Here is a 14228-nt window from a genome sequence, read left to right on the forward strand (position 1 = left end):
ATGGATCTGTTTGGAGATATAGATGACATTTCTTCAGAGAGCGATGAGGACCAGAGAACACCTGTTCCAAGACAGCCTGTTATGAGTACAGTCAACCAATCACATCTAATCACAGAATTGAAAGCTAGGAGAAAATGTTCAGAAAAGGTTCGTGAGAGTTTTGTCTCATGTTGAGAGGGTGTTCATAGAGGACTAACTGTGTGGTCACATTCTTAGCTGAATTGGGCATCTGGGGAAATAATTAGAAGGCAAAGGAGGAACCATTAGAATAAGATGAATGCCAAACTTTAGGCACAGGGCTGAGACTCTTGACTTGCAAGCCTTTGATTTAAAAGGTCTTTCTTATCCACGACTGTGCTGTATGAGCAATGTTGATAATCTCTTCTGATTTTAGTAGTTACTTAGTAATGAAGGGTTGAATTATGCTTCTTGAATGTCATGCAAAATAGAAAAACAGCTATGCCAAAAAAATACATCTCCCTAGTAATGCAGGAGAATATATTTTATTCCCCATGTGAGTTGTTGTTTTTCTTTGTGGTTGTGGTTGTGGTGGGGTTTGGGGGAGAGGCTTGGACAAAGGAATGGCTGGCTAGCCCTAAAGTGGTGTCTGACTTGACTTCCTTTCAAAGCTGTGTCTACCAAACGCAGAGCACAGCTGGAACATCCCTCCTGTCTCTTCACGATCTCCCATTCTGACCCCTCCCTTAGGGCGGACGTGGAGTACCTCCGAACCAGCATGTGGAACGGCGAATCTCTGAAACCAGAATAAAAATAGAAATTCCCAGCATCAACTCTGACTTAGGAAACGAATTGTATTTTGTTAAACTACCAAGATTTCTCAGGATAGAACCCAAGTAAGAGAAAAAAAGAAAAAAAATCAAGAGATTGAAAAAAAAAAAAACTGTATAAAAAATGTCAATTAACTGTTACAAGTTGATCCATCATAAGATGAAAGGTTTCTTGTGTGACTGAAAACAAGAGAATAAGTTAGTGCAGAGAATTAGACCGATAGCAGTCTTCCTAGCCACTGGTCCTCCGCTGTAAATGAACAGGTGTCACGTGACAGTGTCACTCGTGTAAAGCTGAACATATGGAATGAGAGTGAGTGAGATGCCGGAAAAATCACGGGTGACCAGTGAAAATGACACTGAATGTAGACCAGATATTAACTTCAACAACAAAATAGTGTTGGCTGTTCTTACTCACTGAGAGAGGCACACAGGTACAAACTCCATGGGGTAAATTTTTACCCCTGAACTAAACAGAGGTTTCAGGTTTTAATTTGTTGTTAATTTTTATTTATTTATCCTTTTAAAATATAAAAATGTCATGCCCAGATATTGGCTAATTAAACTAAGGGACTTTTTTGTTGTTGTTTTTTGAGACAGTGTCTCACTATGTAGCCATGGTTGTCCTTGAACTCCATGCACAGACTAAGCTGGCCTTGAGATCCATCTGTCTCTGCTTCCTGAGTGCTGGGATTGAAGGCAAGTGCCACCGTACCTGGCTCAAGATGTCTTGCTTTTTTTTTTTTTTTTTTTTAATGGATGGGTCAGGTATTCATAAAATCTGTTTCCTCAAAGAGGATTTTGAATTAGAGTTTAGATTTTATTTCAGGAAGTTTGTCTTAAAAAAGAAATTTCAAGAAAGTAGTCATTGGCATATTTCCTGACGATTCTCATGAAGTTATCTGTCAACTGTGACGTATGTAGTAGAGACAAATGGTTTATAGTGTTAATCAGTAATTAATTATGGCTAATTGGCAAACATTTTTAGACCTTTTGACCCTCAGCTTTATGAAGATGAATTTGAAGATGAGAAAGTGCTTTATGAAGAAGACAAAACTAGGTTAAAATTAAAGGTACTATTCCGTTTCCAGTTCCTTTTTTCTTCTAGTCCCCCCCACCCCCCCACCTTAGCCGTCTGAGTAGCTGTGGCCACAGGCATGCACTACCATCCCAGGCTAAGTTCTTCCATACATGTTTTTAGAGACTTACTTAATTCATGCGTTTGAGTGTTTTGACTGCATGTATGTAGGTGCACCATGTTTGTGCCTGGTACCTGAAGATGTTGGAAGAGGACATCCAGTCCTCTGGACCTGAAATTTATGGATGGTTGTGAATCACTCTGTGGATGCTGGGAACCAAACCTGGAGTCACCTCTCCAGCCCCCTAAGTTTTTTCTTTAGACAGTAAACACAGGGATGATAATATGAGACCTAAGCTTGAGAATGTTCCTAATGCTTCCTGCTTACTCAGCAAATAACTCTAGAACATGGAAGTAATGGCCTTTCCAGATATTTAGGGCAGTAAAGCACACACATTTTCTCTGTCCTCTATAATAACATTTTTCTTGTTTTCAAGAAAACATTTCAATGTTTTCAGTTTTTATTTCTTTCCTTTGTTATTTGTTCTTTGTTTGTTGTTGTTGTTTTGTTTTGTTTTTCAAGACAGGGTTTCTCTGTTGCTTTGGAGGCTGTCCTGCAACTAGATCTTGTAGACTAGGCTGGTCTCAAATTCACAGAGATTCGCCTGCCTCTGCCTCTGCCTCCCGAGTGCTGGGATTAAAGGCGTGCCCACCACTGCCTGTCCTACTTTTTATTTCTTTGAGACAGGGTTTCTCTGTGTAGCCCTGGCTGTCTTGGAATTCGCTCTGTAGACTAGGCTGGCCTCGAACTCACAGAGTTCCACTTGTCTCTGCCTCCCAAGTGCTAGTATTAAAGGTGTGCACCTTCATTGCCCGGCTCTCAGTGTTAAACTTTAACGGAAACAAAGGTAGTAACTGTTGAAACTCACTAGCTTCCCTCAGATAAACAATGTTGTAGGTGTACGCTCCTTCTACACACACTTCCTTCCAAGTATATCCCAGCAGCCTCCTCCCACAGAAGTGTCTCGTCATGGAGACTGACTTTGTGCACAGCAGCAGACCTTGCCATTAGGGGATTTCTCTTGAGAATACCTGGGATGACAAAGTACTACCATTGTTCATGCAGACATGTTACCTCCCCAAACTCTAGGTGGTAACTCTAGGTGTGGTTCATTTTTAGTGCTCTTTTGTGACTTGGAGTTTTCTATTTCATAAGTTAATTTGGACTCAAACAGAACTAAGTATAGGTCTCAGCTTTTGTTTTTGTTGTTTCCAAGACAGGGTTTCTCCTGTGCAGCTTTGTATACCAGGCTGCTGCTTCCCGAGTGCTGGGATTAAAGGCATGTGCCACCACTGCCTGGCTAGGTCTCAGACTTTAACTGGCTGCAAGTTTTTTTTTTTTTTTTGGTGTGTGTGTGTGTGTGTGTGTGTGTGTGTGTGTGTGTGTGTGTGTGTGTGTATGAGTGTGTGTAACAGTGCTCGGAATAGAACTGGGGGATCTCATACATGCTAGGCAAGTGCTCTACAGGCTACATCCTGTTCAGCCTCTCCTCCCCTGACCTGGGCCTCAGGAAAAGTAAACGGAATGCAATGTCTGGTTAGCTTAACCAACATGTCCAGACACCTGTAGTAAATTGGTGGGTGGCAGCGCTGCTGAGTCAGCCATTTTCTTACCACCCATCAATCCTACCATATGCCTATGAATCATTTGAGGAACAAAAAAACCAGATAGCTAGTTAAATTTGTTGTCTAATACCTCTTCGAACCAGGTGGAAAATACTATACGCTGGAGGATATGCCGGGATGAAGAAGGGTCTAAAATTAAAGAAAGCAATGCTCGCATAGTTAAGTGGTCAGATGGAAGGTGAGTGTTGGGATGCCTGAGGGAGGCCTGGGTAAGTTGGAATTTCCTGTGTAGAACTTTATTGAGAAAATCTGGGCTGCTGGAATTACCTCAGAAACCCGAGATAAGCAGAAGTAAGGCCTTACTGCTGGGCTAGTGGGAGAGTGTAAATCTGACTTAATTGGATCCGATCCCTTTGCTCTGTCTTCTTGGCTAAAAGCCTAACCTTTGAAACCTCGGTAATTTGAAATAATCTTTGTTGGCAGTGCTGGGGATCAAACCCGGTGCTTCATGTGAACTTGGCAAGTGTTGTACCTGCTGAGCTATGGCCCTAGTCCCTAAATTGAAATTATTTGAGAATTCATTTCAGTTTGCCAATTAGAAGATATAGATTGAAAGATATTGTAAGACAACTCTAAGCTGAAAAGTATCTTTTACCACTTTTTGTCTGAAGTGCGTATTAGTTAATTTTCCATTGCTCTAATAAAACACCATGACCAAGGCAACTTAGAGAAGAATGACTTACAGTTCCAAAGGGATGAGTCCATCGCAGGAACTGTGGCAGCAGGCAGCAGGCATGGTGGTACGAACAGTTTAGAGCTCACTTCTCTCAAGCCAGGCAGGAAATAGCAAGCTAACTGGGTCTGGGGCTTTGAAAACTCAGAACCCACCCCTAGTGACATACTTCCTCTAGCAAGGCCACACCTTTTAAACCTACCCAAGTAGCAAGAAAAGGGGACCAAGTATTCAAATGTCTGAACATTTAGAAGTCATTCTTATTCAAGCTACCACCTAGAGAACAGATTTCATTTGTTTGTTTCTTTTTTGTTTTTCAAGACAGGGTTTCACTGTGTAGCCCTGGCTGTCCTAGAACTCACTCTGTAGACCAGGCTAGCTTTGAACTCACAGAGATCTGCCTGCATCTGCCTCCCAAGAGCTGGGATTTAAGGCCTGTGCCACCATTGCCCAACTAAGACCCTTTTCTTTCTTTCTTTCTTTCTTTCTTTCTTTCTTTCTTTCTTTCTTTCTTTCTAAGATTTTATTTATTTATTATGTATACAGCATTCTGCTTCCATGTACATCTGTACATCAGAAGAGGGCACCAGATCTCATATCGGATGGTTGTGAACCACCATGTGGTTGCTGGAAATTGAACTCAGGACCTCTGGAAAAGCAGCCGGTGCTCTTAACCTCTGAGCCATCTCTCCAGCCCACTAAGACCCATTCTTAAAAAACAAAAATGAAGCCAGGCGTTGGTGGCACACACCTTTAATCCCAGCACTTGGGAGGCAGAGGCAGAGGCAGGTGGATCTCTGAGAGTTTGAGGCCAGCCTGATCTACAGAGCAAGTTCCAGGACAGTCTCCAAAGCAATACAGAGAAACCCTTTCTCAAAAACAAACAAACAAACAAACAAAATAACAAAAAACAAAAATGAAGCTGGGCAGTGGTGGCTCATGCCTTTAATTCTAGCACTAGGGAGGCAGAAGAAGGTGGATCTCTGTGAGTTCCAGGACAGGCAGGGCTACACAGTGAACTCTGTCTCAAAAAATAAACAAAGACAACAACAAAAAAGACAGGGTCTCACCTAGTGTGGTAGTGCACATCTTCAACCTTAGCAGGCTGATCTCTGTAAGTTTGTGGCCAGCCTGGCTTACATAGCAAGTTCCAGGACAGCCAGGGCTACACAAACAAGACTGTATTTCATAGCCCATCCTGGTCCAGAACTCACTTTGTAGCTGACCCTGACCTTGAGCTCCTGGGCCTCTCGCTCCACCTCCCCAGTGCTAGGGTTATAGACAAACACTTGCATATCCAGCTTGGAGGGAGGCTATTGAGAGCATCTTTTGTTTCTATGAGTTCTGTGAGAAGGATCCTGTGCTCCTCACTAAGCGTCCTAATACCTCATTGTCTCTACTCTCCAGCATGTCCCTGCATTTAGGCAGTGAAGTGTTTGATATCTACAAGGCCCCACTGCAGGACAACCACAACCAGCTGTTTATACGGGAAGACACTGGTCTCCGGGGACAAGCCATCTTTAAATCCAGACTTACTTTTAGGTAACTTTCTATACATGTTGCTACTTGCCATTGAAGAACAAAGCAGAGCTGTGATGGGGAAAGCCTGACCCATCGGACTGTCGTCATTCTTATTGTGTAGCTCACCAACAACCATGTGTGGTTCCAGGATGAGTTTTCAAAGTTAACTACAAGTTTCTCAGGGAAGCAGCTCATGCTATGAAAACTTACAAGGAACTGGTTCGTGGTTTCTCAATGGCCGGTACACTTGCAAAAGATGCGCCATTGTAGCTTGCTACTTGGTGTGTCCTTACCCTCTAGTGAAACTAACCCAAGAAAGCTAAACAGTCATCAGAATATGGTACTGGTGTGTGTGTGTGTGTGTGTGTGTGTGTGTGTGTGTGTGTGTGTGTGTAGAGACATAGGGCCAGCTTTGCTTTGGCCCATCCTCTTCTTTTTTTAAATTATTTATCTTATTGGTGTTTTGCTTGCATGTATATCTGTGTGAGTCTTGGCTCTCTTGGAACTAGATTTAGAGACAGTTGTGAGCTGCCATGTGAGTGGTGGGAATTGAACCCAGGTCCTTGGAAGAGCAGGCAGTGCCCTTAACCACTGAGCTGTTTCTCCAGCTCCCTGGCCCATCCCCTTAAGGATGTACCTGTGACCAGGATCCAGCTTTCCTTGAGAGGTACAGCACTTACCATGAGTGGATGAATGGCTTCTTTGAAGATGCTGAAGTATTTTAAATGAGATTGTGGTCATGGTTGCACAACTTTGTAAATTAAAAACCAATTATACCCTGGGGACTGGGGCGCACATCATTAGTAAATGTGTTGGTTTTTTAAAAAGACTGCAACAACTGAAAGGGTATAGTCCTGAGGGTCTCAGTCTCACCAATTTGCAATTTCCTTAGCTATAAAATGTGTGTCACAGGGATGTTGTGTTAAATAGTACATAAACCTGGCAGTAAGTGCTCAGCCTTCCCACTTACGGATGGTTTTTAAGACATATCCTGAAGCATGCGCAGTTCTTAGTTTTTGCTTTCTACCCTTGCTCTGAGCTCTACACTAGGGTACTATTTGATTGCTTGGCACAGTTTCTTTCCTTATGTCCTTACTTTTATCTTCGTGACCCAGTTACAAGCTGTCCTTCTATACTCAGGAAGGAACCTGCTGTTTGTGACAGTGCTGCTATGTAACCCAGGCTGATTTGAACTTACCATCCCTCTTCACCTCAAGCTAGCAATCCTCCTGCCTTCGCCTGGGTGATGTGATTACAGGTTGCTTCCATGCTGAGACCCTTGTCTCATCCTGAGCTGTAGAGGGCCCTCACGCCACGGTGGCTCACTTTGTTTTTGAGACAGGACCACACACTTGGCCACCTATTTTTTTAAAACCATCCTACTTTTATTGGGTGGAGGGAACATCTTCTAGTTCTCAAAGTGTTCCTGTAGTGCTTGCTCCACCCTGTGGATCTGAGATTTCATGATCCTTGTCTATGATTGCAGTTGGGTGTATGTCTTCTTTGTAAAAGCACTTAATCTGGCTGCCCAACTCTCCCCTGGCACTCTGGGTCAGTCCACTTCACTTTCCCTGAGTGGTGAGCAGAGAGAAACTGTGGTCCTCGTGCCTCCTCACTCTGCTCAAGTGTGAGGTCATCATTAAGCATGGACACTTTTGGTGTTCTTGGTAAAACTGAGACAGATTATTTCCTGTTCATTTCCTGGCAGACCTCACTGTACAGACAGTGCCACATATAAAAAGATGACCCTTTCATTTGGGAACAGAAGCTCAAAGACACAGATTCGAATCTTACCGATGGCTGGTCGTGACCCTGAGTGGCCTCGCACAGATTTGATTCAGGCATGTCGGGTAAGCTTTATGTTGGGACCTTTTGTACATTAAAGGCTGTTTTCTGAAGTTAAAAAAAAAAAATCACAAAGTTCTTTGGGTACAGCTTAGTAGCTTCGCCTTGTATGTGAAAGGCCTTGGGTATGACTCCTGGGTACCACGGGAGAAAAAAGAAGAAAACGGGAAGGTCTAAAGAACCTTCCTGACTCGTTTGACACTGGCTCAGCTCTTTTAACTCCAAAGTGTGCAATGCTGGGCAGTTCTAAGAAGTTGGTAGTTGGCAGTCTCCTCGGTCTGTTGTCAGAAGCTGGGGTATATTATTTGCATTGAAGGCCACAGTAGGAATGTCTGGGAAACTTGGGAACTTGGCAGGGGTGGGGGTGGGGGGATGGGAGGGTGGGAGCCTCAGCAGGTCCGGTATCTGCAGCTTAGGGATGGCCACAGCCAGCTTCCACTGCCCAAGAGGGTCGTCTCTTTTCAGAAGGGGTTTCTCAGGCTGGCCACTTCTGAGCTGTGAGTGGTATCTGCAGAGGATGTACACAGCTCCCAGGAGCATGCCTGTGCTAGCTAGCTTTGATCAGGACAGTGCCAGGGGCATTCTCAATTAGGTGTTGCCTTTACTCCACCAAACCATTTACTGGGGGGGGGGGTTACAGCAATGCAGGGTAGCAGACTGCACACTGGAGACACAGGGCATCAAACTGCTTTAAAAATGGGTTTGAATGGGCACAAAGTAGCTCCCTCTTCCCTTTCCTTCTTCCCCTTTTCTGTTGGAGGAACTTTCAGCATATTCCTGGGCTGGTCTTGGACTCCTAGTTTAAGATGTCTTCCTGCCTCAGTTTCCACTACAGGTGCATGCATCCAGCAGAAAATATTTTTTTTTTAAAGTCTAAAGCTTGCTTTTTTAACAGAAAAAAGAACGTGCCAGGGTGTCTACACAACGGAACTTCCATTTGAAGAAGAAGAACCAGCCAGGTCCAAGTTCCACCATTCAGCAGCCTGACAGTGATTATGAGGAAGAGGAGGAAGGAGAAGAGGAGGAAGGCAAGGCCTCCAGCCCAGTTACCATTAAAAACCATTACCCAGGAGCAGTCCACAGTAAGTCAGTGTTGGTGTCAGATCTCATTTCAGTAGGCAGGGACTAGTTTTGCTCTGGTGGGATCTTCATCTTGCTCATATTATTTACTTAAGACTGGAACACACAAGCCCTTCAGTTTTGCTTTGGTTCGGGCCACTCACCCATAGAAAAGGTTAATTGAAAACAAGACATCTCCAGAAACCATAATATCTGTTCTACATACGGTATATACTTGTGGAGAGAAATGAATATATTAACACAATTACGTACTCAGTATTTGGGGGCTGGGAAGATGGCTCAGTGGCTAAGAGCACTGGCTACTCTTCCATAGGACCTGGGGTTCAAATCCCAGCACCCATGTAGCAGCTCACAACTGTCTGTAACTCCAAGATCTGACACCCTCACACAGACATACATGTAGACAAACCACCAATGCGCGCGTGTACACACACACACACACACACACACACACACACACGCACACACACACACACACACACACACACACATATATATATATATATATATATATATATCCTCAGTGTGGGGTCCTCTTTCCTTCTTAGTCTATCAGCCTATCAGTCCAAAAGGGGAAAGAGGCAGATGGGGCAACAGAAAGCTTTGTATGTGGCCCCTGAGCATGAACAGAGATGGCCCTCAAGGAGGTGAATCAGCTCAATTTTATTCCAGAGTCTAAGGAATACATAAGATTGGGAAACCTGGGACAAGCCCTAATTTGCATTAAGTGGCACTCTCCTTTCACAAGGCTTAGTATGTGGCAGTAGGGTCCCACAGCAGAGCCCCTAGAACAAGTCTTCTCAGCAGGGATCTGTGCCAAGGATCAAGCTAAAGATAAATCCAGGCATCTGGTTTAGGGACAGCTTGTAGATAAGGTCAGTCCTGCAGGCCCAGGGGCATTGTCCAGATAAGGGCAGGTAGAGAGCAGGAAGCCTTTTGGGAGAGGGAGGGAGCTTCAATTTTGTCAAGCTCAGAGAAAGCTGCCAGGCTGTGGTAGACTGTGACCTGTAACCGCCCAGCAATGTATTCCAACAACTCAGTATTAAAACCTCATTATCTCTAAAGATATTATGAACAGAAGAGATGGCTCAGTGGTTAAGAGCACTGACCGCTCTTCCAAAGGACCTGGGTTCAATTCCCAGCACCCACATGGTGGCTCACAGCTGTCTGTAACTCCAGTTCCAGGGGACCTGACACCCTCACACAGACATGCAGGCAAAACACCAATGTATTTGGAATAAAATAAATTATTAAAAAACAAAACAAAAAAGATATTATGAACAATTGGACAAGGTGGCAGAAGCTTCCAGTCAGTACTGTGCAGGCTGAGGCAAGAGAATTTGAGTTGGAGGCCAGCCTAGGCTGCTACTTAACAAGTACCAGGAGAGCCAATAGAGACCATCTCAAAAACAAACAAATGAAAACTCCCACAACAATATGTTTATAAGGCTTCGGGGTACCAAATAGTGCTCAACCTGAGACTGCTCAATCTGAGAACGTCTCAAGCTGTCATTCAGCTCATGTGAAAGTTCTATTTGCCTTTCTACTGAAACTTAAAAAAAGGCAAACAAGCAAAGAAAACAAAAACAGCAAAAACAACCAAACAAAAGCCAATTTCTTGTTTATTTCTCAAAAAGTATAGTTCGAGTGACAATTTTCAGCAAAAGTAAAAGTCAGGAATAAGTCTTCCTCTTTGAAGGCTGTTCTGGGAAAATCCAGCTTGAAGAGCCTGGCAGATCATGCTGGGAGTAATGGGGCAGGTGGTCAATGAGGACTTTGTAGGAGTTATGGGCAAGGATGGCAGCAAGAGTGTTGGATCCTTGCAGCCTGGGTGAGAGGGCAGGAGCTTATGTAGCAGTTAGGACAGCAGGGGACATATATCAAAGGTGTCACCACATTCCTCGTACTCACAGTACTGGGTCTGAACAAAAAGCTCCATAGCCATTTTAATGGTTGTGTCATCTACAGTGCGCTGGAAAGTGGCAGGGAGGGCAGGCGAGTTTTACTTAAGCAGGAGAAATCATGGTAGTTACAACTTAAGATGGCTACAGCCAGGTAAGGGTGGGTCCCTCTCAAGGTCAACCCCATTCCTAAGAACCCCTTTGCTTTCAGAGAAACAAGCCCAGCCTTCCTCGGCCAGTGATGATGAAGGATCTGAAGAAGATAAGGCCAGAAGACTACTTAAAGCCAAGAAACTTGTGAGTGACATGGGTAAGTTACATTTATTCAGTTCTGGGGTGACCCTGTATCCAGAGCCAGCTCAGAGAGCAGGAGCACAGCATATAGTTCACTGACACTCGGTGACTCAAGTGCAGTAAGAAGAGTCAGAGACTCTGCTGTCTGGCAGGGTTGGGTCTCGGGAGGCCACACAGACTCTTGAAAAATTAAGAGAAATTTTCAAAATCACAAGCAAGGGCGAGGCATTTCAGCTACACAGAGAAGGTACAAGGCAGGACACAGGGCCCTGAGACAGCAAGGCTCCTTTAGAGAATGGCAAATGCTCAGTGTGGAGAAACAGGTGCCTGCTGTTTGAACAGAGCAGCAATGGAGAGCTACTCAGTCTGCTACTGAGTCTTTTTTTCCCCCATAAGATCGGGAAGACATTGCAAGTCTTAAATTACGTGAGGGGCCCCATGCTGCTGCTCCTGGGACATTCAGTGCCTCCGAGCACGTAACTTGCTCCAGGTTCCACAGTTGCATTAATGTTGAAATAGTGGCTACTTGCTAATTTATTTATATGTGTGTATACATATGTAAACCTTTCTAAACAAAACCACAAACATACCTAAGCATTCTTAAGACTCAGTCTTTATATATATATTTTTTTATTTATGAGTGTCTTCCTTCCGTGTACACCACATGCATGCAGCACTCATCTAGAGTTACAGAGGGCATGAGCTGCCACGTGGGTGCTGGGAACTGAACCTGAGTTCTCTGCAAGAGTCATCTCTCCAGCCTCTAAAACCAGACTTTAACATAAGTAATTTTATAGAAGTACTGAGACAAAAATTATGTACTTCAAGTCATGTGATAGAAATACGATACTGAATGGAAAGTGTCCCTCCCATCAGGACAGCCACCCAGGGAAACCCAAGTCCCAGGAGCCTAGCTGCCCACCCAGAGATGATGCTGTGTGTGAACACAGGTCTCTAGGGCACATGTCTCCTGTCAGTTCAGAACTACTTTGGACAAGGCTGCCAGAAACACCTTATATGAATTTTATAACCCACCTTTCATATTTCTTCAGGAGATGAGCCCTCCAGAAAGAGGCCAAGGGATGAAGAGGAAGAGTGAAATGTAAAAAGAAATGTCCACTGGTGTCTATCAAATCCAAGTCCTTAGTTTTCTGTTTGTGTTGGGACTGAACCGAGGGCGCCCATCTGCAGGGCATGCATTAGACTGCTTAGGGACACTCCAACTGCTCAAATGTAAAGCAAGAATGATTGTTTTGACCCACATGAGCCAAAGAGATGGGCCATGCAGAAACCATTGGGTTTTTCTGTTTGTTTGTTTTTGAGATGAGATCTTACCATGTAGCCCTGACTGGCCTGGGACTTGCTAGATAGACTAGGCTGGCCTGGAATCTGGAACACACAAAGATCTTCCTGTTTCTGCCTTCTGAGGGCTGAGATTAAATGTGTGTGCCACTACACCTGACCTCCTTTAAACTTTTATAGCACTATTCATGGCTGTATAGTAAAAAAAAATTTTTTTTTGCTTAGTATTAGCTCCAGAAAAAGCATTTAGACCCATTTAGAATTCAGGGGTCACATATCAGGTATCCTGCTTAACAGATAATTTGCATAATGATTCATAACAGCAAAATTACAGTGATGAAGTAGACAAAATAATTTTATGGTTGGGGGGTTTACAACCTGAGGAACTGTGTTAAAGGATCAAAGCATTAGGAAGGTGCTGACTCTGATGTACCCATGAACCTCCAGGCCAACTCTACAAACCATGCAAAAAAAGCTTAACGTTTGAAGGGCAAAACTATTTGGCACTTTTGTATTACATGTGGTTAGCCATACAAACTGTTGGTCCCTGGACTCAGCACTTTTACCTGGGATGTTTCAGAGAACACATGGAAGCACTGATCAGGCACAGCCTGTAGCTGGCTCCTCCTCTCATACTTAGGATAGCTGCAGCTTGGACATCATCTGACTCACCATCCCCAGAAGGCCAAAGAACATGGCCACTTTTACTCATAAAACAGTGATTTTGGCCAGGTATGGCTGAATTACAGCTCATGCCTAACTATAGCGCTTGAAAGACAGAGGCAGGAGGACTGCTGTGAGTCTGAGGCCAGCCTGAGGTGTAGTGGGACCTTGTCTCCAACAAACAAAAACATAATTTCATATGGTTCAGTTGAATATCAATACTCATTCTTGTCTGTCCATAAAACTAAGCTAACATATACAAAAGACAGATTTTATAGTAAGGCAAAGGACATTGGGTATCAGTCATCCATTCCCCCACCCATCCCCACAGACATGTTATGGACAGACACAACTGAGCACTGATGAAAAGATGGCCAACTAGTGACCATTTTGTATGGTTCAAGAGGGAAATGCATGGTAGTGCAGGCTACAGACTGAGTGGCTCCAGCAGACTTAATTCTCATATTCCCAGCATCAAGGTTCAGTCCTAGTGAGGGCTTGGAAAGACCTAGCTCCTTCTTGCTGGTCCTCACATGGTGGTGAGACTTCTGTCTCTTCTTAGACACTAGGTCAGGATGAGAGTCCCACTTTGGGTACCTTATACACCCCTAATTGTCTTCCAAAGGCTCATCTTCAAGTCTCACACTACTGCATGTTAGGACTTCAGTGTAGGAATATGGGAAGGATAAAAATACTGAGTCTGTAACAGGCAGGAAAGAGTAGCTTGGGAATTAATAAGCTTTATCTCTTAAAGGGTTTATTAATAAATCAGATTAGCATACACAGCAATGGGCTTCACACAATGCCATTGTCATTCATGTGTTGTTATACTTTGTTCTCATCTACTCCCCTCACCAACAATAAGCTTGTTCCTCAAGGAAAATGTAATGAATGTTGGAATTCTAAAACAAAAGTGTTTTTTAAAAAGTCTGAATATTTGATGAGCTTTAATAAAGTTACTTGTTTCAGTATTCAGTATGTTTTAAATGCCTATAGTCTTGTCTTCAAAAGAAACTTTGCTTGGTTATAAACTGGATGGATAACACTTATTATTTAAATGTCAGAAAATTCGTTGTTTTTTTTTTTCCTTTTTTCCTTACAAAGCATTTAGTGTTTTGATATTTTAGTATCAGAAAAACCTTATTTAATACCTAGCTTCAAAGGACAGAGAAACATGCATTAACATAAAGCTCTATTCAGGCTTCAAGCAAAACCAAACCAAATATAATTCATCCACAAGACTGAAACAGAAATAAAGTGGGAATGTGGAGGCACAAGGGCTTTATGTGTGTGCATACCCCTCCTCCCCCTCCAAAGGCCATCTTCAGCATAAGGGTTTAGGGAGGATACAAGGATTGAGTCCTCAACTAATAGGAAAGAAAAACTTGGGAATCAGT

General features: G+C 43.5%; 1 protein-coding gene across 1 annotated transcript; it reads left to right on the forward strand.

Annotated features, from left to right (window-relative positions):
• On the forward strand, window positions 1-12253 carry LOC113839453 (RNA polymerase-associated protein LEO1-like). Its single transcript, XM_035443812.1, is given in 9 exon segments — window positions 1-80; window positions 627-854; window positions 1777-1861; window positions 3636-3730; window positions 5633-5767; window positions 7455-7596; window positions 8487-8673; window positions 10784-10882; window positions 11919-12253. Coding segments are annotated over 9 exon segments (1098 nt in total). The 3' UTR covers window positions 11966-12253.
• The last annotated feature ends 1975 nt before the right edge of the window (window positions 12254-14228 follow it).

The sequence above is a fragment of the Cricetulus griseus genome, chromosome 4 (genome assembly GCF_003668045.3).
Source record: "Cricetulus griseus strain 17A/GY chromosome 4, alternate assembly CriGri-PICRH-1.0, whole genome shotgun sequence".
NCBI lineage: Eukaryota > Metazoa > Chordata > Mammalia > Rodentia > Cricetidae > Cricetulus > Cricetulus griseus.